Here is a 27,852-nt window from a genome sequence, read left to right on the forward strand (position 1 = left end):
CAATGCAAACACATGGTAGCAACCATATACAACACATGTTTATGTTCACATCAAACAGAGCCAGCAATGCAGGAGCTTAGACATCACGACCAGCAATGATTACCATGCTGGGATTGGTTCACACCACATGCCTAGCACCTTGTGCTTCTCGTTCTTAACTTGTTAAGCTGCAATGCCAACTTGAAATGCATATGTAAAGTGCAACTTTTCAGCAGCTTGGGTATACACATTTTGCATCCTGAAAGTAAGTATTGGACAGCAATTGTATCTTATAATTTATGTCTTCTCAACTGAATTTTCTTTGAAACTGCTGCTTCGCTTCCTCATAATAACATGGGCTGACAAGAATGAGTAGTAACATGTCCACTAAAGTGAGAGCAATTAAAAAAAAGAATAAGAAGAAAAGTACCAAGCCTTTTCTGAGGGATTCTGTTGTGAACAACAAAACAACACTGGTGTGTTTCTGTGTTTGAAATATTATAGCATGCATCAGGACAAGATATGAAAGTTCAAGACAAAATTCCCAAGCAACATGCTACGAAGGTAACAGACAAAAACTATGTCAATAGTTTCCTTTTGAGAGACCATATGATAGCATTAATACTCACCCGCCAATGACTTCACCCACACCTGGCAGCAAAATATCAACAGACTCTGTCAGCCTGTTGTCTTCTGGGCACAACGACATATAAAATGATTTGATGTGAGCTGGGAAGCGTGTCAGCATTATAGGTTTCCCAATTGCATCTGTCATGCGTCGCTCAGGCATTTCAGGGATGTCCTAGTGCCAACAATAAATGACAGCAACATAAAATTCCAGGTAAGAAACTTTAATAAGTTATGCTGATTCACATATAGCATATTTTAAGTAAACTTTATAGTCCATTCTATTCTTGTCACTCCACAAATTATATAAAAGAATAGTGTTTCAATCCAGTTACTGTTCTGTGGAATTGTGCAGTAAACTAATGTAACAACGATATGGTTAGATAATCTGGATAAAAAGGACAATGCAGGAATTCATGAAATCAGTTATGGATTTTGCTCAAACTTAAAAAAAATGATAATATAATCCAGCTTTAAGTTTGAATAGAACACAGCACAAAATGTTAACAGTGTAATTTAAGAATCATACACAAAAACTAGATACAGGATAAGCAATGAATAAGAAACATTGTTATAATGATAACGTCATACATTTCGATGTTGGGCTCAATTCACATGACATTCTGAGTAATACCTGAAATTACATATTAAAGGGATTATTAAATTTTTGTTACATTACTTACCTCTCCAAACTCATAAAAACTGCCATCATCTTTTTTAATGTTATTTTTACGTAGATATTCAATGGCTTCACCGTAATCCATGCGCAGGAAAGGTCGCGACGGGGGCTTGAAATCCTGTAACAAATTATAATGATCAGCATTAACAACAAAATTACTTATCAAAAATAACCACAGCTGTTGTGTTAAGATTAGGACATGGTCATCATATACCACCTCAGTTTCTGTCTAGGTACCTTATTTTCTAATTTACATTGCTGACTTTCCTGCTATGTGTCTGAAAAGTTAGCAATGACAGGCACCAGTAACATTCTGTCTACAGATCTCCACTGTTTACACGTTAACTCTCCTTCAGCCAACCTAAGCAGCATCTACTTTGTTCAATTTAGTCTAGTCTTAAAGTGCGAGAGAAATTCACAGTGATATTTAGTAACCAGCTGCTTCAGGGAGTAGAAAGAGCCAAGTTACTGCAAAGTAGATGGGGAACACTATATACTTCAGACATTTAGAAACATATTCACTTCTTTTGTATTAAGAATGCTCTCTCTCTCTCATTGGTTACCGGATGATGCACTTCATTATGTCAAAAAGAATCAACATTTGCGGGAACGCTTCCCTTCTCAAAAAGGAAAGAGTGATTAGAACCATTTGTAGATCATGTCCAAAAACCTCTTGCAAAAAATTATTTGTGTTGGTGGTGCTAATCAAAAGTACATATTCCCTCTGCCTAATTCTTTGTTATGAAGGACCACACTCCCGACCAAAGGAACACAAATTTGCACATGCGGGACACGAGACATAGGGGGCAACATACACTACAAATTAAAAAGATCTGTCATTGGCTCAAAGCGGTGTTATGCAGGTTGTTGCCATAATTTTCAACTAGCTTTCTATAGACTAAAAATCTCAAGAGTCAGGGATTCAGTTTTTAAGCTTAAATTTTTGATAGAAGGCTAATTTTTTCTTTTCTACTGACGCGTTTCTGAATGTGAACATACCGAATGAGTGACTATCTAAAACAGTTTTCACAATTCCTATGTGCTGGTGCTAGAAGTGTGTGTACAGTTATCATCATTGAGTCACTGCGTAGTTTGTGTATGAATTATCATTGTATTCTAGACTGACAGTGCAGTATATGACAATTGGGTCAGTTAAACTATTCTGACCATGTCACCTTGTAAGACTGAAGATAGGGGCGTTTGTGTGTGTGTGTGTGTGTGTGTGTGTGTGTGTGTGTGTGTGTGTGTGCGTGTGTGTGCGTGTGTGTGTGTGTGTGTGTGCGTGTGTTTCATTGCTGGGATAAGGGAATAGACAGTGAGGTCACCAGTCCCTTGACGAACAGGTGGTTTATCTGAAGTTAGTGATGTCAACCAGAAACTAGCCTGAATTAAAATTTGACTGAATTACAAAAATATGTAGCAGTGATAAAAATTTAGGCATTGGAAGCAACATTCATGCCAGAGCTGGGAAATTACTTAGAGGTAAAAGTATATAGGTCAGACTGGTACACCCAGAACTCATCTGTGGCGAGAGAAAGCCTGCCCATATCTGACTGCCCATCAACCTAATTAAGGATTGAGACAAGTTATACAATAAAGAATCCTTCCTAGTTGGGAGACACACAGTAGTAGAAGTGAGGAGACTAACTCAACACACAATGAACATCAGTTGGACCTACAATAATAAAATAAGGTGTGAGAAATAATTAGGTCAGTAGGCAGGTGGGGTTATGTAAGTGTCCCCAGGGATCTGCATGCGCTGGGGCCTGTCACTCCCACAGCTGTCCAGTCCTGAACCATGACAGCCAAAGTGTTAAAGATGGGAACAGCACCCACTGTTCGTTGAGAGCTGCTCCTAAAATGGAATATATGGTGTGGCAGGAAAAAGGGCTATCCATATCTAAAAGCAATTAAAACAAAGTAAAAGTGGAGTGACTAAGGCAGTCAGCAAATGAGAGCTTCGAGCTTCAAGCCTCCCCCCCCCCTCCCCCTCTGATACAGCAATGAGGTGGGAAGACATCCCAACCCAACCACCCTGCATCCACTCTGCAAGTAGTTTAAAACATTACATCCAAGAATAAAAACAACTTTCTCAGTGAAAATGAAAAAACAACTTCGAATATGAGAGTTGTCCACCAATATTACAACAGGTAAATGGGGCACCACATTCTAAGAGGGTTAGGCAGAACAGGTCCCAGCAGAGGACCTCGACGCACGTGCCAACTGCTAATCCCACACAAAGATAGTTATCACGGATCGCTGCCCCTTACATGTAAAATTTGACGAGTTGGATGATGGTGACTGCGTAAGTAGGCATTAGTTGGTTCTGTTGGTACTTAAGCAGTAAGCTCACTGCTTTGGCAAGGAGGCTGCCTATGGTACTAGTCTGGAAGGCACCAGTGGCCAATCTGTCAAATAGCAAGGTGGGTTCTCCCTACTAATTATGTTTTTCTGCTCCCAACAATGAACCTACCTTTTTGTCTAATTTTTATCTTATATTAGAACAAATAAGCCCTCAGTCACAAATATTAAGTAAAAATTGACCAGGTTTCGACACTACTATGAGCGTCGTCTTCAGAATTAGACCAACTGTTCTAAAACATATTAAGTATATAATACATTAATAAAATTAAAGTTTTTACTGACTGGAAAAAGATACAGTACTTACAAGTCACATATAAAAAAAAGATCTAAGCTGGAAAGACGATGTCATGAATAGTTGTAAGTAAGATGGCGAGCTGCTAAGGGCTGCTCGTACTTTAGTGAACAGTCTTGTTGCAACCCTTGTTCACTAAAGAACGAGCAACCCTTAGCGGCTCGCCATCTTACTTACAATTATTCATGACGTCGCCTTTCAAATGGACAAGCATCTATTTCTCAGTTTGCATGGGGAGACAAGAGCTCGAGCACCAATAGTTAATCAAAATAAGTGGTGTAAAATAAAGCAACAAAGTGGGAATAGCCATAGTCAATATCATATGAGTAAACTAGGTTCTCAGCAGGGAATCTGTACTAGAGACAAAGACTGAAAGAAGATACAGACAGCGTGTAAGATTGCAGCACAGGAAAGAAATGGAGAAATGGCTTCAGGCCCTATAGCAGCAGCACACACACTCCCAAAAGAATCGTGAGCCCTGTACATCCATGTGTGTATATCACCTCCTTCCCCCCCCCCCCCTCCCCCCTCCCCCTGCCCTCCACAATAACAAGAAGCCTGTTGAGTATCTAATTACAACTAAATATAAGCCAATCTTGACAAGTTTCAGATTACAACAGACAAAGCTCATCTGCATTTATGGTACATATACACAATACCTTATTTTATACATATTTGTGAATTCAAATACTTTTTCAAAACTTTGTGAGAGGCACTTATAAATGTGCTCTGGTTGTAAACTCCCTCGGATATGCAACCTTCATTATGTACTTTACTTCTCATTCTGTGTGTGTGTGTGTGTGTCCCAATATATTAATAAACACACCTAGTAGAATTCAGAAAAAACCTGACGAATCATAAAAGCTTTTTTTTGTAAAATACCCTACAAACAATCCATGCAGCATCCCAAGTACAAGATATACATAAGCTCTCAGCGATCATATGCTGTTGGTGTGCAGTTTGTGGTTATATGATGTAATAATAAAGTATATGAAATATTAATTTTAAATGAGACAGGGAGAAGCAGCGCAGCAATGAAGCATATTCAAACAGAATGTGAGCTCAGTCATTGTAAGGGAAGACAATGGTCAATAAAGATGAAATGGCCAGTGCACTTCTCTTATTTCTTCTCCCTCTATGTATATACTTACAGGATTGAGATCACTGACAATTTGTCCTACAGGTGAATCCAATACCCTTTGCACAACATCACATACAAGATCCTCCAATCTCTCTAAAAGATCCTCAAATGTTATAAAAGGACATTCTGCCTCAATGTGGGTATATCTGAAACAAAATATGCCTGTTTATCTGCAGGAAGTTGACTTTCAACTACATTCTTCACTACATAGTCTAATGTCAAGATTGTAAAAGAAAAAAAAATCTAGTTTTCAGGTCAGTGAATACTTCAGATCAAATCTATTTTTAACACTCACTCCGCTAAGTGCCTCCTTGTGCGACTCTGTTCAGCACGATAGCTCTCTGCTATACAGTAAACATCCCCCAGAGAAGGCAAACAAGTCTCCAGGTAGAGCTGAGAACTCTGTGTTAGATATGCCTCTTCACTGTAAGGCAGTATAAAAGAAATTAAAATTAATAATTTCCTACAATTAAGGAAATTCCAGGATGGAAACAATGAACAAAAAAATGAAGAAAAACCATTGGTGTGCAAATGAAGAAAGGTGATGGTGCATCAATTTCAGTACTTTACACATAGCAGTACAACAAACACCTGCTACAATAAATTGTAATCCAATTCTCCATCTTTATTCTCACTCATTTTTCCCTAAATATAGTATCACAATGAGAAATTGTGTTGTTACTCTCTTGATTTTTTAATCTTTTGGCTGTCCTGCCTTAAAACATGTCATGCCAGAGTCCTGATTTTGAATGTATCATTACACTCATTTAATTCAACAGCTACCGTTCCTCCCAACTGTGAACACATTGTTTCCTAATCAGATAACTTGACATTATATAGATGAAATAAAAAAAATCAGTTTGCTTTCATTCTGTTTTCATAGTAAAATAATTATTTTTAGTGTAGTATTGCTTGGCATTATAAAGTATTTAATGCTATTTTGTTGAAAATTGAGATTTTGAGAACTGTGGCTGTAATACTATAAGTTTCATAATTGAAAGAGCAACCAGCCAAACTATAGTTTAAAATGGTTTGTTTGAATTGGCAGTTGACTCTAAATAACGAGAAGTGTGAGGTCATCCACATGAGAGCTAAAAGGAATCCATTTAACTTCAGTTATACTATAAATCAGTCAAATCTAAAGGCCATAAATTCAGCTGAATACCTAGGAATTAAAATTACGAACAACTTAAATTGGAAGGAACACACACAAAATGTAGGGAAGGCTAACCACAGACTGCATTTTATTGGCAGGACACTTAGAAAATGTAACAGAGCTACTAAGGAGACTGCATACACTACACTTGTCCATCCTCTTTTAGAATACTGCTGCGCGGTGTGGGATCCTTACCAGATAGTATTGATGGAGTGCATCGAAAAAGTTCAAAGAAGGGCAGCAAGTTTTGTATTATTGTGAAATAGGGAGAGTGTGTCACTGAAATGCTACAGGATTTGGGGTGGACATCATTAAAACAAAGGCATTTTTCATTGCAACGAAATATTCTCACGAAATTCCAATCATCAACTTTCTCCTCTGAATGCGAAAATATTTTCTTGACACCAACCTACGTAGAGAGAAATGATCACCATGATAAAATAGGGAAATCAGAGCTCATACGGAAAGATATAGGTGTTTGTTCTTTCTGCACACTATACAAGATTGGAATAATAGAAAATTGGGAAGATGGTTCGATGAACCCTCTGCCAGGCAATTTAAATGTGATTTGCAGAGTATACATGTAGATGTAGAATCAAACCACGACTGGTTTCAGATTTCTTACAAATCCACCTTCAGATGGTTGTTACAGGTTTTGTTATTTTCTTGCTGGGGCCTCATTTTTTATTTGTTATTGGTTTGCTGCACTAGGAGAGAGAGTTTTTTTGTTCATTGTTTGGTAAAATTTACTAGAGAGATACTTCTTATGACCTCTGTCAAACCATTTATAAAAAGTTTTACAGTTATTAAAAAGTGAAATGTGGTGAAGATTCTGGATGACAAAATCCCACTGTGTTTTTGTTACACAGAATCATACAGCACCCAAAGTTTTCGCCACATTTCATACTTTAAACCCTTTGCTTTGATAGAGGTCACAAAAAATTAAATCTTTAGTAAATTTTACCAAATAGTGAACACAAACTTTTGTCTACCCCAGTGCAAGCAAATGAATACAAAATGATGCCCCAGCAAGAAAACAATGAAACCTGTAACAACCATCTGAAGCTGGATTTGTTAGAAATCCAAAACCAGTCATGGTTTGATTCAAATAAACCTTTTTAAACCATGCTTGTGGCTGGCTGCTGTTTCAATTAAAATGATATAGCATTTAGTTTTGTAAACTACATCAGATACCAGGGGTCAAATTTTCCCTACAAAATAAAATAACTTTCTAGAGTCACTACCTACAACCTGAGACCTACAACCTGAATATACTTACCCAAAATAGTCAAGCTTAAACAAAGTTGAACCACCCTCAACTTGTGTTTGTACAAGAGTCGGTGGAGTGACTTCACAGTAGCCCCTGTCTGCATAATGGTCACGGAATGCCTTCAGCACTGCGGATCGTGCACGCAGCACTGCTGATGTGTTCTCACCACGAATCATAATGTGCCTGTTGTCTAATTGAACATCTGGTAAGGCTTCTTCATTGAGGACAGCATCTGCTCCTCCTGCAGGGGCTGTGCCAATTAGCTCCCAATAGTCGACATGAAGTTCAACACCTCCAGGTGCCTGCAATGTAGGTAACAATTACTAACAATATCACTAAAAATCACACAATTTTCCAAAGTACCCTGCTCATTAACAAGAACTCTTATCAGCATAGGAGTAAAGAAATCTCTCTCTCTCTCTCTCTCTCTCTCTCTCTCTCTCTCTCTCTCTCTCTCACACACACACACACACACACACACACACACCACAATTTTGACTGGCTGATTGATTATTGAGGCTAAATGGACCAAACCACAAGGCCTCATCTTCCTTAAATAATCAAAGCCTCAATGATTCCACATGGAGAAATGGTGGACAGCCAATTTTGTGTGTTTCAGTTTCATCCGAGGCACAGAACCAGGTAAAAAGATGAGCAAATAACAACAATAATAATAAAAACAATGATAAGTTGTAAAATATAGCATTGCTACGGAGGTGACCTGTCTCAAAACAGCCAGAGACTCTCTAGGGCTTGTCTTGTGATGGGAAATCATCTGACCAGCAGCCCTCCAGTTACTGTAAAAGAAGGCAGAGTGTGGAAGTCACAGAATTGGATCCTTTCAGTTTCCAGGCATGTACTTTACTGAAGACAACAAGGTCCAACTAGGTAATGTGATAAGGTATTATGCCATGAGTTGTTATACATGTTCTTTTAGTCAATGTAGACACAGATGAGAGGTTGGTGATGGTGCCCAGTAGCTAGTGTCCAGCATGTCATGCTTGAATAATTGTACTAAATACATAAGTCATGACTTATAGGAACAATGAGACCATAGGTATCAGAGCATCTGGGATTCCAGTGACTGCTATCAGAAAATGGGTCACACTCGGCACACTTCTCTGTGGGATTTCATTCTTCTGTGTATGGAGGGTACTGTAGGATGCACCAAATGAAACATGAAGTAACTGGAGAGGGAGAAAATTCTGATTAAAACCCAGGAAGGTGTCTCATACAGTGTGGTAATGCCATAATTATAATTTTATGTGGCTGAGGGGTTCAAATGGCTCTGAGCACTATGGGACTCAACTGCTGAGGTCATTAGTCCCCTAGAACTTAGAACTAGTTAAACCTAACTAACCTAAGGACATCACAAACATCCATGCCCGAGGCAGGATTCGAACCTGCAACCGTAGCGGTCTCACGGTTCCAGACCGCAGCGCCTTTAACCGCACGGCCACTTCGGCCGGCGTGGCTGAGGGGCCTGATGCAAGTCTTTGAATAGGACACTACTTCTGCTACCTGTGTGTCCCTAACATACCCCAGCTATCCAACCAAGGAAAAGGAATGTATAGTTTAATGTGGGATCCAAACCACATGTCATTTCTGGTGGATCCTAATACTATTGAGAGGTGAAGGTCAGTTTAAAACAGACTGAAAAAAATATGTGCTCCAACCAGGATTTCATTCTGTGACCTTTCAATTTCCAGGCATATGACTTACCACTAGGCTACAAGGTCCAACTGAGTGAGGCTATAAGGTGTCATGCCATGAATTATCATAGGCATTCTTTTAGTCAATGAAGACATAGATAAGTTGTTGGCAATGGACAAAAGCCACCCTTATATTAAGTAGTCATTTGTGGACCAGTGTTCCAAAAATCAGCACAGGGAGCCAGACTAAAGATCCCCTAAGACCTAAAGATATCAACAGAGCCACTGGTTCACCATTGATTTAAGCAACTCACACTAGAGACTGACTGGTCTATGCTGTCCATTCCATTTGGTTTTTTGATCTGGTTTGTGGACTGGGTCCATTGCAGCCAGAGTCAATCGATTAATACGAACCTTTTGTTTGTTTATCTTGATTCTCCTTACATAGTTTCATCTATAGTTGGGGGTATTAGTGTGAAAATGACTGGGAAGATGAACATACCATTCTGAGGTCCAAAGTCCACACCTCGTCCAACCACTTGGCTGACACTGGGGCACAGATCAGTATTAGTATGGGCTGTAAGATATACTGCTGGAGGGGGGGGGGGGGGGAAGAGGTGGATAGGGCCCTTTTCCATCATGGGATGAGGAAATGAGTTCCCTGATGTGAGTACAGCAAGAACAAAGAACAAAGAGGGAGGGTATCTTATCCCCCTCACAAACAAACCACAGCCTAACAGTGAGGGAAATATGGGTGTTTTCACTCCTGCTAGAAGAGGACAATCATTCATCATGTTTGAAATATTTGTTGTTGTTCGAACTGGATGGATACATTCCTGTTTTTTTGTTTACATCAAAATATAAGGATGATCAAAAGTTCAGAACTTCTATACCTTTCTTTCCTTCTTTAAAATTGAACACTTTGATCATCACAGGGAATATTGCTCTCCACTGGCGATACATAATGGCAGTTATGTTTTACGGAATGTTCTCATGCAACAACTGTCCACACAGAAGGAGTAATTTGTGTAGTGTGAAAACATGTATCCAAAACGGAAACATCTGGGGTTTTACATTGAAGCCATATACTACGAGGCGTGTTTTTTAAGTACACAACAAAAGGTTATTTCACAAAAGTAAATTTATTTTCAGAAAGTACATACTTCACTGTATTTTTCGACATAGTTGCCAAGTTTGAACAAACACGTATCATACCTCTCAACCAATTCTAAAAGACCCTCTTCATACAAACTTTCTACCTGCTCCGATAACCGAGAGTTCACTGCCGTTTTCATGTCATTGTCGTCATTATTGTAACGATCGCCACTGAGGTGGTGTTTGAGGTGGAGGAAAGATGGTAATCGCTCAGTGCAAGATCAGCACTGTAGGGTGGGTGGTCTAAAACCTCCCAGCCAAAACTGTCCAATAAATCGCGGGTCTCACTTGCAGTGTGAGGTCTTGTACTGTCATGGAGAAGGACAATTCCCCTTGTCAGCATGCCACGTCTTTTGTTTTGAATCACTGTACGAAGCTTTCTTAGGGTTTGGCAGTATGCTTCTGCATTGATAGTGGTTCCTTGTTGCATGAAGTTGACCAACAAAACACCAAGCCTATCACAAAACACCGATGCCATGATTTTGTGCTGGGACAGAGTCTGTTTGGCCTTCACCTTTACAGGCAAGTGTGTGTGTGTGTCTTCATTCCATGCTCAGTTGCTTCAATTTGGGCATGATATGTGAAACTCATCTTTTGTCTCTAGTTACAATCTGACTCAAGAAGCCATTACCTTCTTTGCGATAACAAGTCAAGAACTTCATCGCACACTCAAATCTTATGGACATTGTCACGGCCATCTTTGAATTCTCGCACCAACTTATACACTTTGCTTTCACTCATAACAGTGTCACTATACACTTCGCAAATCTGTTGATGAATTTCTGCAGCAGACAGGTTCCTTGCTGACGAAAACTGTATCACTGAGCAAACCTCAAACCTCATACGTGGCGGGCGAGTTGATAGTCTTAAACATTTTGAAAGCACAGAACAGAACCGTACAGGTTAGGTACAGAACAAACTGAGCATAGTTGTTCCCGAGGCATGGCGGTACATGACGCATGGATTCATTGTGGTATGTGCGTGAACTAATAGTATCTACAACAAAACAGACCTTACTTAAAAAACATGCCTCGTATAACTCTTACCTCTTCAGGTAACATGACCCCCTTTGAAAGCCAAAATAAAATCACCAGTATCAAATCTGTTATGTATTGGCACCCAATGGAAATGGGGTCAAATTGGTCATCTAGTTGCATAAGGTTTGTACTCAGCTTTTCATCAGTCTGAAATGTGAGGTTGCAATGGAAATTTAGATCCTGTATAATACTGAGGTTCTTTTGAGGAGAGAAGATTCCCGGAGTGGGGAGAGCAGATAAAGGGAAGAGACTGTAAGTGTGTTGGTGGAATAAAGGGAGTATGTTGCATTGGAGTGGGAGCAGGAAAGGGGATAGGTAGGTGGGGGACTGGGTCTAGTTAAGGTTGAAGCCCAGGGGGTTACAGGAATGAAGGATATGTTGTAGAGAGAGTTTCTACCTGAGCAATTCAAAAAAGCTGATGTTGGTAGGGAGGACCCAGATGGTGCAGGCTGTCTTGAAGCAAAGCACAGTCTCATATTACTGTTACTTTTGTACATATTTCTCTACAAATTATACTGCTGAAGTCTAGATCAGTGCCAGTGGCAGTCACGACAGTACTTACTTCGTTCTCAGAATTTAGAAATGCATCAGTTCATGTACCCAATGGGATGAGTCTTTGATGCAACCAACAAGAGGCAAGAAGAGAGACAATTTATTTCTATAAGTGAAATTGAAACCATTGTCCTGTTTACTGTTTTTCTGTGTATTACTGAGTTTCGAGAGAAACATTGTGTGATTATGGCAGCAAGTGCTATAAAGTGGACTGATTTAGTTCCGTATGGTACTGTCATTCATTGGTGCAAGTCTCATGAATTAATTGCAGAGACACGAAAATGTATCAGATGTGGTGGTGAACTGACTACGATCAATGTTTTATAATTAAATCACGGAAGAAGGTAGGTGGCTCTATGTTTATTATTAATAGAGTCGCACATTTGATATACACAAAAACATTGATCCTCATACCTTCTTCCATGATTTAAAAAAAAACATTGATCCACCTACCTCCTTCCATGATTTAATTAAAAACACTGACCCACTTTCCCAGTGTGCTTGCACAGATTGATTGCTTAGCAACACAGAGTAGAGAAACATTTCACTGCTTTTTCGAATATATCATGGGTTGCAATGCTGTCCTTGGTTAGCAGATACTAGAATAATTTAAATAGCTATGAATGAAACAAGGAGCAATTAAATTTATAATCCTCATTTACAGCATTGTTTCACACTGTCTTCCAACACATTACTTTGAAACACATTGTCTGCCTGCTGCTCTCTCATTGGCTGTGTAAAACAAACAGCTGACGCACCTTTTGTTCCTGTCATACCTCATGGCAAGAGCCAACAACATGTAAGTACACCACTGGCCCTATTTTAGACATTTAACAATTTAAATACATATCTCATTGTTTAGCCAGGCCATGAAAGCCTGCAGTAAACATTTCCTGTGGCAGATGTTGAAGCCAACAAGTGAGCTCTTAAAGTGTCCCAAACAGATGAAAATTAGTAGGTGTTCAGTCAGGGATGTTCCAAGCATTCCTAATAATTTGTTTCCAGTAACATTGGTGTTTGTCTTGCTGTGTAGACAGGCATTACCATTCAGAAGAATCACATCTGCTGTCAGAGGGCTGGGGGGAGGGGGGGGGGGGGCAGTTGTTGGAAGGATATGGCCTACATTAGATGTCTAACAAGGGGAGGCCGCCAATTGTGAAATTCAGATTCGATTCATACTGCGCATAATAACAGCTCATGGCCAGAGGTGTAATGTGGCAAAGCACCAAGATGCACTTCTCAGCCGTTGTCGAGAAAATAGAAAGTTAAAATAAACCGCTGCGGAGAAATACTCTCTACGATTAATGATTTCCTACAACGTCGTGGCGCAGCGGTAAGCGCTCGGGTTCGTAATCCGAAGGTCGCCGGATCGAATCTAGCGCCATCCAACTTTTTTTTATTATTTGTTTTTTGTAGTACACACACACACACACACACACACACACACACACACACACAGAAAGGCTGTCCTGGTAACCCGACACGACATTAACAAGGTGACGCATTTGTATACGTCACAATATTCAATCACGATGTCTGGACAAGTCTTGCCACTTGTTTTCATTGCCTCCAAGAGTCCACAGGTATGTTTGGACCCAGAGTACAGAAGACAGTTGACGAGTACGCCAAGAAATATACCAACGTTGTTATTACATCCTCCAAATCCGGTAAACTAACAACGGGTTTGTTCATGGACTTCTTGCGTAATGCTTTGCAACCACACGTACAAAAGAAAGAATTTCTCCTTCTGATCGACTCTTGGGGTGGGCAAACGAACCCGGCTTTATACGATGAGATGTTCCAGGACGATAAGAAGTTACCAACGTGCACTATAAAAGTCATTCCTCCAAAGTGCACTCCTCTCGTCCAACCGTGTGACGTGTATTTTTACCGGCAGGTAAAAAATTTGATCAAGCGCCTTCAAAATTGTGCTTTTTTAATCAAGCGAAACAGTGACATCAACTCCAGAGAAGATTGTATAAAAATCCAATCCATCGTCCACCACCAATTGTCTTCTCCGATTTTTGCCGATATGATACGATACAAGTGGTATGCATCAAACTTGACGAACGATGGAACAATTTTTCAGAATGTCAATCAGGTGTGTTTCCCAACAGATAATTTAAAAAACAATTGTTCTTGTAAAAACGCATCGTTCATCAGATGTGCTCGATGACGTGCTGTTTTCTGCTTTCCATGTTTCTATGATAACTGTCACTCTGGTTCCTCCGATACTCCAGCTACTTCTGGTCACTAATTGTTAATTATGTGCGAGTGTATACCGAACTTTTCAATAAATTGTATCCACTTGAATATTATTTGTGATATTGTGTTTTATTTCAAGTATTATTTTTCCACGCGAAACGACTTTCAACAACTTATTATATGCACAATTGTTGCAACTGATTGCCGGGAATTGTGTGTGTGTGTGTGTGTGTGTGTGTGTGTGTGTGTGTGTGTGTGTACACATTTGAATTACAAAAAAATAAAAAAATTTGCATGCACCGAGATTTGATCCGGCGACCTTTGGATTATAAACCCGAGAGCTTACTGCTGCACCACGATGCTGCAAGAAATTATTAATCGTAGAGAGTATTTCAGCGCAACGGTTTCTTTTATCTTTTAACTGTCTATTTTCTCGACAACGGCTGAGAAGTGCATCTTGGTGCTTTCCCACATTACACCTCTGGCGATGAGCTGTTATTATGCGCAGTATGAATTGAATCTGAATTTCACAATTGGCGGCCTCCCCTTGTAAGAGCAGTACAGCAGGTTACAGCATTAATAGTAACACCATCAAACTGGAGCTTCAGCATTATGACATCCTAGATTTTTTTTTTCTTCTTCTATGGTTGAATGATACTTCCATTCCATATAGAATTACCTTGATTCAGTGGAAAAACTTTATGAAAATTCAGCCACTTATGTACCCAGTTTTGTGAGAGCAATTTACCTAGGGTAAACACAAGTTTGACTGTAACTGAGTGATCTTCACAGACAATTTCTTCCACATGTTACAATGTGGCTTTATTTAAAATCTCCAGAGGGCCACCAGGACACACAGTGATTCTTTCATGTCCTTTGTCAAATTTCTGAATCAAACTGAACACAGCTTTCCATGAAATACAGTTCTCACCATTTAACTATGGAAGAACTATGCAGATAATTCCTTGGTTTACAAAAACTGCATAACTGCAGAATCCTAGTATTGGCTATATTCTGTGCTGACACTTTTAGAAAAACATGTGAGTGGAATTTAAAATGGTATGCAGTATTTTGGCATTCATTACATCTTCACAGACTCAGTTCTGTACTGAGACGAATCATATGAAGCATGTTGATTTCACCAGGGGAGTTATGTAAGAATTTTACGAAAGAGGATCAGGTAGTGATAGTGGGTGGAGCAGGGAACAGTCTCGATAGGGACGGGGCATATGATGTCAGTGGTGACTTGGTTAAGATAGCTACTCAAACTGGTGGCACTAATGTGCATTTCATGCAACTGTTTCAGCGTCATGATCGGCCTCACCTTAATGCGGCTGTTAGGTGCGTTAATGTGGGGCTGTGGAGGGCACTGATGGCAGAGGGCATGGATCACATCTCAGTGGTGCCAGTTGGGTCTATCAGTAGATGGGGTTTCACTAGGCATGGCCTGCACCTCAATAGGTATGGGAAGGGGAGGCTGGCTAAGCTTATAGGTGACAGTGTAGTGGGTGGTGGTGGTGGTGGTATCACTCACGGAAAAATTCCGGTAGTAGTTGGTGTTAGAGCTGCACCTTTTTTAGACTGAAGTCAGCTGATAGGTATACCTGCTTAAAGGAAGTGCCTCTAACTAAGGGCTCACCTCCAGAGGATGTAATGCTTCCAAATAGAGAAGGAATTAGCATATTTCATCAAAATACAAGAGGTATTAGAGATAAAGTTAGTGAACTGCTAATAGATGTTAACTCTGAAATTATTGGTATATCCACTCTGAATTCATGCAACTGTTTCAGCGTCATGATCGGCCTCACCTTAATGCGGCTGTTAGGTGCGTTAATGTGGGGCTGTGGAGGGCACTGATGGCAGAGGGCATGGATCACATCTCAGTGGTGCCAGTTGGGTCTATCAGTAGATGGGGTTTCACTAGGCATGGCCTGCACCTCAATAGGTATGGGAAGGGGAGGCTGGCTAAGCTTATAGGTGACAGTGTAGTGGGTGGTGGTGGCATTAAAATTCATGGAGAAGAAATAAAAACTTTGAGGTTCGCCGATGACATTGTAATTCTGTCAGAGACAGCAAAGGACTTGGAAGAGCAGTTGAATGGAATGGACAGTGTCTTGAAAGGAGGATATAAGATGAACATCAACAAAAGCAAAACAAGGATAATGGAATGTAGTCTAATTAAGTCGGATGATGCTGAGGGAATTAGATTAGGAAATGAGGCACTTAAAGTAGTAAAGGAGTTTTGCTATTTGGGGAGCAAAATAACTGATGATGGTCGAAGTAGAGAGGATATAAAATGTAGGCTGGCAGTGGCAAGGAAAGCGTTTCTGAAGAAGAGAAATTTGTTAACATCCAGTATTGATTTAAGTGTCAGGAAGTCATTTCTGAAAGTATTCGTATGGAGTGTAGCCATGTATGGAAGTGAAACATGGACGATAAATAATTTGGACAAGAAGAGAATAGAAGCTTTCGAAATGTGGTGCTACAGAAGAATGCTGAAGATTAGATGGGTAGATCACATAACTAATAAGGAGGTATTGAATAGGATTGGGGAGGTGAGAAGTTTGTGGCACAACTTGACCAGAAGAAGGGATCGGTTGGTAGGACATGTTCTGAGGCATCAAGGGATCACCAATTTAGTATTGGAGGGCAGCGTGGAGGGTAAAAATCGTAGAGGGAGACCAAGAGATGAATACACTAAGCAGATTCTGAAGGATGTAGGTTGCAGTAGGTACTGGGAGATGAAAAAGCTTGCACAGGATAGAGTAGCATGGAGAGCTGCATCAAACCAGTCCCAGGACTGAAGACCACAACAACAACAACCACTCTGAAATTATTGGTATATCAGAGCACCACTTAAATAATTTGATAATTCAGAGGCTTCCTTTACCAGGCTACAGATTAGCTGGCTGTTTCTTGAGGAGTTCCTTGCAGGGTTGGGGAGTGGCTCTGTACGTAAAAAACAGTATTTCATTTGAGTCCACAGACGTATCACGACACTGCACTGAACAGATATTTGAAAGTTGTGCAGCATTAGTTGAATTTAGTGAAACTAAACTTCTAATTGCTGTTGTCTATAGGTCCCCTAACTACAACTTCAGAGCATTTTTGCTTAAGCTAGAGAGGGTTCTTGATTCACTTTGTAGGAAGTACCAGAAAGTAGTTATATGTGGTGACTTCAATATTAATTTTGTACATGATTGTGTAAGAAAAAGGACTTGGTAGATCTCCTAAATTCATATGATCTGATGCAAACTATGTTTTTTCCAACTAGGGTGCAGGGGAACTGTAGCACAGTCATAGACAATATTTTTATTCATTCTTCATTACTAGATGGGCATTCTGTTAGTAAAAGGGTGAATGGCCTTTCAGACCACGATGCACAAATTTTAACACTAAAAGGTTTTTGTACTCAAACCAATGTCGTATTTAATTACAAACTACGTAGGAAAGTTAGTCCAACAGCAATAGAGAGTTTTTCAAAACTTGTTAAGGAACAAGAGTGGCAGGATGTTTATAGTGCCAAAAATATAGATGATAAATACAATGCTTTCCGTAACACATTTCTCATGCTCTTTGAGAGTTGCTTTCCATTAGAACATTCTAAACGGGGTAATGGACAGCCCGGTTGGCTGACTAGTGGGATAAGGATATCATGTAGAACAAAGCGGGAATTATATCAAAATGTTAGAAGTAGTCACAATCAAGCTACAGCAGCCCATTACAAACAGTATTGTAAGGTGCTTAAAAATGTTATTAGCAAGGCAAAAAGTATGTGGTATGCAAATAGAATAGCTAATTCATAGGATAAAATTAAAGCCATATGGTCAGTTGTGAAGGAAGTGTCTGCTCAGCACCACAAGGTTGATGATATAAAGTCAGTTCGCAGTAATAATATTTCTGTTACTGATAAATCAAATATATGTACAGTATTCAACAACCATTTTCTGAGCATTGCTGGTGAATTAAATAAAAATTTAGTTTCTACAGGAAATCATATAAATTTCTTAGCAAATGCCTTTCCGAGATTGATGCCTGAAATACTCCTCTGTGATACAGACAAGAGGGAGATTGAGTCAATAATTAAATCACTGAAGACTAAGGACTCTCATGGTTATGATGGAGTGTCTAGTAGAATATTAAAGTACTGTGTTGCACATGTTAGCCCTGTATTTAGCCATATTTGTAATTTTTCCTTTAGGAATGGTCAGTTTCCTGAGCGATTAAAGTACTCAGTAGTAAAGCCACTTTATAAAAAGGGAGAAAGGGATAGTGTAAATAATTTTAGACCTATTTCTACGCCATCAGTGTTCACAAAAGTTATCGAAAAGGCTGTGTATGTAAGGTTAATTGATCATTTTATATCACACGATTTGCTATCAAATGTACAGTTCGGCTTTAGAAGTCGTTTGACAACTGAAAATGCTATATTCTCTTTTCTCTGTGAGGTACTGGATGGGCTAAACAAAAAGTTTCGAACACTTGGCGTATTTTTTGATTTAACAAAGGCATTTGACTGTGTTGATCTCACAATATTGCTCCAGAAATTGGACCATTACGGAATAAGGGGAGTAGCTCACAATTGGTTCACCTCTTACTTTAGCAACAGGCAGCAAACAAAAGGTCATTATTCACAATGTTGATAACGGCTGTGATGTGGGATCTGAGTGGGGTACTATCAAGTGGGGGGTGCCCCAGGGATCAGTGTTGGGGCCGCTCCTGTTCCTTATTTATATAAATGATATGAACTCTAGTATTATGGGTAACTCTAAAATTTTTCTGTTTGCTGATGACACTAGCTTGGTAGTAAAGGATGTTGTGTGCAACATTGACTCTGCTTCAAGTAGTGCAGTACATGACCTCAGTTCATGGCTTGTAGAAAATAAACTAACGTTAAATCACAGTAAGACTCAGTTTTTACAGTTTCTAACACACAATTCAACAAAACCTGACGTTTTAATTTCACAGAATGGGCATATGATTAGTGAAACTGAACAGTTCAAATTCCTAGGTGTTCAGATAGATAGTAAGCTGTCGTGGAAAGCCCATGTTCAGGATCTTGTTCAAAGACTTAATACTGCCATTTTCACTATTCGAACGGTATCGAAAGTGAGTGATACTTCGACACATAAATTAGTCTACTTTGCTTATTTTCATTCACTTATGTCGTATGGTATTATGTTTTGGGGTAACTCTTCCCATTCTAGAAGGATATTTTTGGCTCAGAAACGGGTGGTTCGGGCAATGAGTTGTGTGAGTTCACGAACCTCTCGTTGACCTCTGTTCACGAGTCTGGGTATTTTGACATTGGCCTCTCAATATGTATATTCCTTATTGGCGTTTCTTGTTACCAATATTAGTTTATTTCCAACAATAAGCAGCTTTCACTCGGTTAATACTCGGCAGAAATCAAACCTCCATTTGGATCGGACTTCCTTAACTCTTGTGCAAAAAGGTGTGCAGTATACTGCTGCATCCATTTTCAATAAGCTGCCACTCGAATTCAAAAATCTTAGCAGTAATCCACGCACTTTCAAATTGAAACTGAAGAGTTTCCTCATGGGTCACTCCTTCTATTCTGTCGAGGAGTTCCTTGAAAAATTAAGCTGATTCTCATTGTATAGCTGATAGCGTTTGCTTAAACTTATGGACTGATTTTCTTGCACGTTCATGAATATTTATTTTTGTCTGTTATTACTTTTATGTTGTAAGTTCACGTACTGACACGTTCCATGACCTTGGAGATTTGCTCCTCAATTTGGTCCTACGGAACTTGACGTGTAAATAAATAAAAATAAACCATATCACTATTATATTTTTGAGAAAAAGCAAATGGTTGGTTATCATCACAAAAGCAATTTTAACACATTTTTGCAGTTGTCAGCGCAAGAACTTATCTGCAGAAATTTTAAATGACTGAATAATTTTTAAATTCACTATATATGTGTTGTCTTTGCTGTGAAGGTACAAAGTAAAGTTGCAGGTCTAACATTGCCCCACATAGCAGTCTACATACAAAATATTCCTTATACGTAGCTGGATTAGGCGGAAACAGAGCACGACTAAATATTATTTGTAGCAAGTAAGTCTGTAGTATCAAACGACTGGTAAATCAAGAAATGATGAGTTTTTATTATTAAGTTTGTTAACATACAACACTGGATGTGTAACTCACCGTTTTACCCTCAGGAACCTTCTTGACTGTTCCAAATAACTGGACCGATGACTCTGTAGTCAAGACAATAGCCTCATATGTCTGACACAACAGGTCATTCAGAACACACTGTAGAAAGCCAGACCCGTCACGCAGAGTGATGAACATCAAGGCCTTCCCTGGGCAAAGTAAAATGGTGTGGTACATAAGGAAAGGTTGTCATTTATTAGAGAAAATATTGTTGTATCACTTCATACCACTACCTGACAAACACGCCAAATTGATAACAGGCTTAAATTTATTTGAGAACAGTTCACTGTGTTCTACGAATAGTTTACAAGATAAAGATAAGTCGTATACTAATACAAAATCCAACTCAATGCCAGCATTGCTGAAGTTGAGAGAGGGGAAAGAAAGAAAGAGGGAATGATAACAGACATTATATCCATACTCTAAAGCTGCGGTTTCAATACTGTTACTTCAACTATAAATGAAAGTGCACAGTCCAAATTGAAGGGGTAATCAGTACAGCAATCACCAATGTAAATTATGATCTATGTGACATACTACGCTTGACTGCTCCATGCCTGAAATGTCTGAAACATTATGAGAAATTAAAGTGTGAAACAACATTACAAGATTACTGTAATGGGACAAGTGAGTAACAGAATTACAGAACTCCCTTATTTCAGCTGTCATGAATTAGAGCATTTATTATAAAGGCAAACAAAAAAAAAAAAAAAAAAAAAAAAAAAAAAAAAAAAAAAAAAAAAAAAAAACATGAACCTTGTCTTGTAGCTTACATTTATAGAAAACAATTTACTTTGGCACAAAAACAATAACAAGTATGACCCAGTGGAAGTTATGAAAAGGAAGTCTAGATGTTAATGTTCGTCAAAAATCAATAAACATTCAGCAGCAGTTTACAGTACTACCAAAAAATGCTGAATCAAAATAATTAAAGTGATTCAATTAGTTTAAAAATTAGGCAGAACTCCAGGGAGACAAGCTCTGAACATAAGTTAACTAACTGTAACTTCACAGAATTATCATTAAAAGGAAGAGCGTCAGGACTGTACATACAAAACCATGTCATAAATACAACTTCCCAAGAGACAAGCTGTGCCTTGTGCCACCTACGCACAGTTTTTCAGTAAAGGAACCAAACTTTGCCTTAGACCAACTAAATTTGGTTCTTTAGTAAAGGACTCAAATTTTAGTTCCAGTCCTAAATGCAGTTTAATCTGCCAAGAGTTATAGATTCATTCTGTTCCACAACACCTCTCAGGTTACACTGAGCACCTTCCTCTTGCTTAAAGTGGTCATTATACTTTGTCTCTCATGTAAAAGGCATATGTTTGTAACAGAAGCTAGACCCTTCCTGAAAGATTATTTTCTTGATCTGCCCCCCCCCCCTCTCTCTCTCTCTCTCTCTCTCTCTCTCTCTCTCTCTCTCTCTCTCTAATAATCTGGGCTCTAGTCTGATAGTGTTACCTCTCCCATCTTACACTAAAACCTTAACTGAGATGACAATGATCTGCAGCTGTTACCAACATTGATTCCATTTTTAATCTACTTTCCTTTATAAATAAATAACACCACCAGATAAATTCTGAAATGTGTGATTTCTGTGACAGAGAAACATCCACTGAGAAAATTGGTGCATTTGGCGCAATCATCAACATTGAAAAATATCAGGGGCTCATTATGAAACATTCACCACTAACATGAACTGCACTGCCTTCACAATCTGGATGCTTGTGTGTTGTTATAGAGATGAACTACATCCGAGCTTGTACACAACAAGACTTTCATATGGATGAACCAGAAACTTAGTAAGCCATCACACTTTAAAACTGGTTTATTTAAACAGCCACTGGGCTGCACACAGTCTGCCCTGCCCTACTAAGTACCAATTTTCACATTATCAGCAAAGAAACAACATTACAAATGCTCCTGGAGGCATAACTGAAGTCACTTCTGACCAGAAATTGTTACAGGATAGGTGTATGAACAACTGTTGCAGACATGCAACTGACTAAAATGCCACAGTAAGTCCTGTACAGTGAAGCTTCAAAATAAGATAAATATATGGGCAAACTTCAATGAACGCTCATAAACCCTCTATTAAGTAAAAAAGAAGCTGGAATGGAAAAGGTAACTGGCAGCAGGAATGCTGAATAAAAAACTGCTTCAATTTAAGTACTGATTTCCAAAAAATGAAGGTAAGTAATATCCCAAATTTTAACACTGTCTGCTGAATTTAAATAACTGCCACCACATGTGCATACTTCTTTGTTTTGTCAGTTCTGCCTCCAAGGGCTGTTACATAATAAAGTTGAGTTAAAAGGAATCTAAAAAATCTTATCTTTGTTTTTTCCCATTAACTTCAGTTTACTGGTAGAATATTGGGGAAATGCAAGTATACATAGGAGATTGCTTACAAATAATGCATGCAACACATCCGAGAATATTGATCAAGTGTGAGAGACCGGTAACATACAGGATATTAAATGCATACAGAGAAGACCAGCACAAATAGGTTTATCTGACAAGCAGAAGTTTGTCACAGAGATGTTGAAAGAATTGAACTGGCAGACTCTTGAAGACAGAAACTATCCTGAGAAAGCCCACTTACAAAGTTTCATGAAGCTGTTTTAAATGATAACTCCAGGAATATATTACAACCCCCCTACATATCATTCACATAGGGACTGGGAGACCAAGATTATATTAATAGCAGTATGCACAGACGCACTGCATATGTAAATGGAATGTGGAAATACAGAAGCATCCGATTCAACCCATCTGCTTTGACCCATGACATCACAAATATGGCGGAAACGACCATACATTACGACTTCAATATGGCGCCTATGACATCATTATGTAAACATGGCCACAAACACGTAAATACATTGAAAAACCAACACACACACACACACACACACACACACACACACACACACACACACTCACACACAAGTTCCACACAAAAACCTAATGAAACTATCGGGACAATCGTGGGAAATTGGGGGTTTTTGGGTGAGGGCAATGTAAATATAAACAAATTTAGACACACACCACCATACCAAACCACACAAAACGACGAAAAAAAAAAAACCAACACAAAACTCCCCAAATTCCACTAAAAACAATATCCTCTGGAATCTGACACTTCCCTTGACCTATGTAGGTCAACAGAAACTACCGATACCAAACCATAAAACCCAAAACTACAACCACGTCCACAATCATCACTACCTCAAAAAACACAACAAACCAACAAAATTGGAATCTAACACTTCCCTTGACCTGTTATCCTTACGACATCTCCACATACAGCCATCCCTGGTCAGAGACGCCGGAACTTTAGTAAGCCTCATTTCTTCACGGCATACTGAACACTTCACAACTTCATCCAAAAACCCGAATAGTTTAAGAAATTTTATTGGAGACAACACACTGTCCCCCCTCATCAAACGACAGCCGAAAACTGTTGACCTGGTCAGTCATATCCATACCTACCAAAGACATAAAAAAAAGCAATTTACCAAAATTCACACACGACGAACAGGAAAAAACTACAATAACGTCGAAATGACAAAACTAAAATCATTAACTCACTGAAAAATGTTCTGCTGAAAGCACAGTCCCAATACCACACACGTGCAATGCTATGATGCATAACCAGTGACCACAACAATACGCCACCTATAAACAAGCCACACATGCAAACTAAACCAGAAACATCACCCAACACACCACCAGAGAGAACCACCGATCACATCAAAACGACACCTACAAACACGCCACTCTCACAAACTAAATTCCACGCCGTCGTGACGTCACACACCACATCACCCTTACGTCACGGGTCAAAGCCGACGGGTGGGATTGGATGCTTCGGTCGACTTAATAACTGGCACAATGGGATGTATCCTCTCCCATGCACTTCACAGTGGTTCACACACTATAGGTGCAGATATAAATAAATGGCACATTCTGGTATCAGACATTCACAGTACGCGTAAAACTCATTGTACAGCAATTGGAACTATAGTTATCACATTCTGAAAGGAAATGCCCCCTTAAAACATTACCTTGCCTGCGCAATCGATGCACCCAGCCATAAATTTTTACTCTTGTGTCACAACTTGAAGGTGCAGATTTTATTTTTATCTCTTTGGCCTTTGGTAGGCTCTCATCTTGTTTAATGACAATTTTCTTGGCTTCTTCTAAATTTTTTGCTCGTTTTTCAGCATCTTCTTCTTCTTTCTTAGCAGCGTCTGCTTTCTTGTAATTTTCCCTTGTCCATATTTTCTGTATCTTTTTCAGTTGTGATTTGGCTGCTGGTTCATACCTCTGAAATTTATGATCCTAGATGTAGATTATTACTATTTTAATGGGAAAATGAGAACAAGTTTACATGACTACTTCTGGTTTACTCTAACAGTGTGTCATTACTGAACTATTAACCCAGTCCACAGCAATAGTATCTCATCTTTCTTAATTTCTACTACAGTTCAATCTGACAATGCTGTGACATATATGAAGACAGTAACTGTTCTCAAAAGAACAGATACTGTTGATGACTGTGCAGCTTTTCCCTGGACTAAATGATGACTAACTGAAACCCTCAGCTGCCGGCAGGTGTTGTTGATATACCTCGATGAGGGCAGTTGAAAATGTGTGCCCCGACCGGGACTCGAACCTGGGATCTCCTGCTTACATGGCAGACGCTCAATCCATCTGAGCCACCGAGGACACACATGAATAGCGCAACTGCATGGACTTATCCCTTGCACGCTTCCCACGAGACTCACATTCCCAACTGTCCACAAGTCTACATATTTAATGTACCTTATAGACATTTGCCCATCCACTCATTACTCGCGCACATTTTGGCGATTCCCGTAAGAGTTTGGGCAACCTGTGCGCATTTGCACAGACGAAGGTCAATGGCTGGGTATCCTTTAACTATATATATGAAGACAGTAACTGTTCTCTCACGGGAAGCGTGCAAGGGATAAGCCCCTGCAGTCGCGCTATTCATCTGTGTCCTCGGTGGCTCAGATGGCTAGAGCGTCTGCCATGTAAGCAGGAGATCCCGGGTTCGAGTCCCAGTCGGGGCACACATTTTCAACTGTCCACATCGAGGTATATCAACAACACCTGCCGGCAGCTGAAGGTTTCAGTTGGTCATCATTTAATGCTGTGACAGTTCAGTGAAACATGTTTATCTGTACAACACAGTAAACTTTTTGGTATATAAAATACATATATTTTGCTGTGACAGGTCTGCTTTGCAAACTATTACACTCCAGCTTCAAAGGAATTTCAGCAGTTAGATATTATTCAAAAAATTAGAATTATCCCTGTGACAGATTGAAGCAGACAGGTAAAAAAATGTCTGAAATTGTGTGGACATGCATAAGTAGCTAAAGCATTTCTTAATTTTTTATATAAATCCACTGTTTTATAAATGATTTCACACATCATATTGTGAGAATGAACTCTATGCCGAGGAAACCATATTGATAACAATATGTGAAAATTTACCAGGTGTTCAAAATTACAACAGAGGAAGGGTTGAGATTACTAAATACTACTATCTGGCCAAACAGGTGTCCATTAACAAAACAAAAACAGATAAACTTTATTTTAATCTCAGACAAACTAGGCCTAAGACAGAGGATAAGAATGACAGACAGACAGAAGAGTGTCACAGGATGGACTTAAATTGCAAACTTTCAAGAGTAATTGTTTTATTACATAAATTAAAATAAATGTCAGTAAGTATCTGACACTATAGGTGACTACTCTTATTATATGTTGTTCTACTCACATTGGCAGTATAGAATACTGGTGAGGGAGGAGGGGGTGGGAATGCATCAGCTTAGTTACATTCTCTAAAGGCAGAAGAAAGTTATTAAATGTATTCTAGGTTTGTCTCCCAGAGAAACTTGCAGAAACCAGTTCAGATCATTTAAACTGTCAAAAACATAGCTCACTTGAGTCCCTTACACAGGCGAAAAAAAGTTGTAGAAACTTTGCTAATTAAGAACTTGAATTTTATTTATGTTGTCGAAACAATGAAGAGTTACAGTCAAGAAATGTGCTATGAATATGTGTACTTATAGGGTAAACTGTACATAATAATCATACCATTACATTTATGCGTTTATATAGGCTATACATTGGTATATTAGCTGTATGTACCTCACATTTCTTCGTCTATTTCTCAGCTGTAAATGTGTGTGCACGTACGATATATGTAACTAACAATGTATGTAATTTGCTTTAAGCACATACACCCTTTGCTCCAAATGAACTTATTTTCACATAAAGCTGTTGCCATGTCCAATATTGTATAAAACCATACTGAACGGTTGATAATACACATTATAACGATTTCACTAACCTGATCATCTGTTTTGGAATCCACATAGATTACTGGAAACGGTTCACGTCCTGCGTGTCGCATTGCTTGTAGAATAGTTTTAAAAGGTTTACTTTCTGTTCCATCTCCGGACTCGTCGTTTCCACTCTTTTCAGAGGTGAAAATTTCACCTAGGACACGTCACAATAATAAATGTAACATTCCGATAAAATTTGGAAGCGTAATATATATATATTTCAGTTAGACAATACAAACCTATAGCCAATTTTCCGACGTCAGCTGTCACCTCCGGCATTTTCAGTAACAAGATGTATCAGCGACGGTCAAAGCGTGGTAACGTGGCCCGGCGTCGTCTGCAATGGTTTCAACACAGTTAACAGTAACGTCAAACTGCACAAGGAAGAAGCATGACGCAACTCCACAGTAGCAATGAAGAAGGAAACATGATGCAACTCCAAGGTAAACGTGACGTACCTACAAGTTTCGTCACTGTACCTGAAAACGGGGCGAAATACGTCCTAAATGACTGTCAACACAAACACTACGGTAAAAACATTCACACACCGCTCGACACTTAACCTACAATTCTTCCATTCCTCATCAATCTGCTCTGCGCTTCTGCGCCATCTCAAAGAAATTGCTCATCGTGGCAGTAACCATTGACATTGGTGGATAATATTTTTTATTTCTCTAGCATGAAATTTAAATTACCGTCAGATTATTTAACATGAAAGCCATTCCAGCAGGCAAATGTCTAAAAATGTGCAATAACTGTGCCATTCGTTTTAACACAGGGATGCATGCATTTATTTTTAGAGTTAAAAGCTCGGATTTTAATTAATGCAATTCTCTTTCAAACAAAATATTTTAATTCTGTTCTGTCCAGCATATAAGATAACTCTGTACTTCGAACTCACACTCCAGTACATGATGCGTTTGAACGGGAAATAATGAGGAATACCGGTACTAATTATTTCCTATTCAAATTTCTTTTCTTATTCCCTGCTTCATTAAAAATGCATTCAAGATCCAAAACTGAAGCACATAGGTGGAGAAAGGTCTACGGCTTAGAAGTGAGCACCTGAATGTGTACAGTTTATCAGTTCAAGTGAACACTCAGTGATTCGCAGGACGTCACATTGTTGTACGAATGGGTGTACTTCCATCTTTAGGTATGCAATACTAG

The 27,852-nt window shown here is 39.1% G+C and overlaps 1 protein-coding gene across 2 annotated transcripts in view; it reads right to left on the bottom strand.

The window, feature by feature from the left end:
- Positions 1-27,319, bottom strand: part of LOC124621880 (asparagine--tRNA ligase, cytoplasmic) — a 39,051-nt gene extending 11,732 nt beyond the window's left edge. The window contains exons 1-10 of one of the 2 annotated variants that reach the window (XM_047147346.1): positions 27,162-27,319; positions 26,922-27,019; positions 26,688-26,836; positions 24,367-24,628; positions 20,285-20,442; positions 7,518-7,810; positions 5,378-5,506; positions 5,093-5,228; positions 1,290-1,403; positions 609-781 (exon numbers count right to left, since the gene is read on the bottom strand). In XM_047147346.1, the coding sequence (XP_047003302.1) occupies positions 609-781; positions 1,290-1,403; positions 5,093-5,228; positions 5,378-5,506; positions 7,518-7,810; positions 20,285-20,442; positions 24,367-24,628; positions 26,688-26,836; positions 26,922-26,961 (1,454 nt within the window). In that variant the 5' untranslated portion in view covers positions 26,962-27,019; positions 27,162-27,319. Of the gene's footprint in view, positions 1-608; positions 782-1,289; positions 1,404-5,092; positions 5,229-5,377; positions 5,507-7,517; positions 7,811-20,284; positions 20,443-24,366; positions 24,629-26,687; positions 26,837-26,921; positions 27,020-27,140 lie in introns of both variants that reach the window. The other variant, XM_047147345.1, reaches the window with a different exon arrangement.
- Positions 27,320-27,852: the final 533 nt, after the last annotated feature.

Source organism: Schistocerca americana, chromosome 7, assembly GCF_021461395.2.
Source record: "Schistocerca americana isolate TAMUIC-IGC-003095 chromosome 7, iqSchAmer2.1, whole genome shotgun sequence".
In the NCBI taxonomy this organism is placed as follows: domain Eukaryota; kingdom Metazoa; phylum Arthropoda; class Insecta; order Orthoptera; family Acrididae; genus Schistocerca; species Schistocerca americana.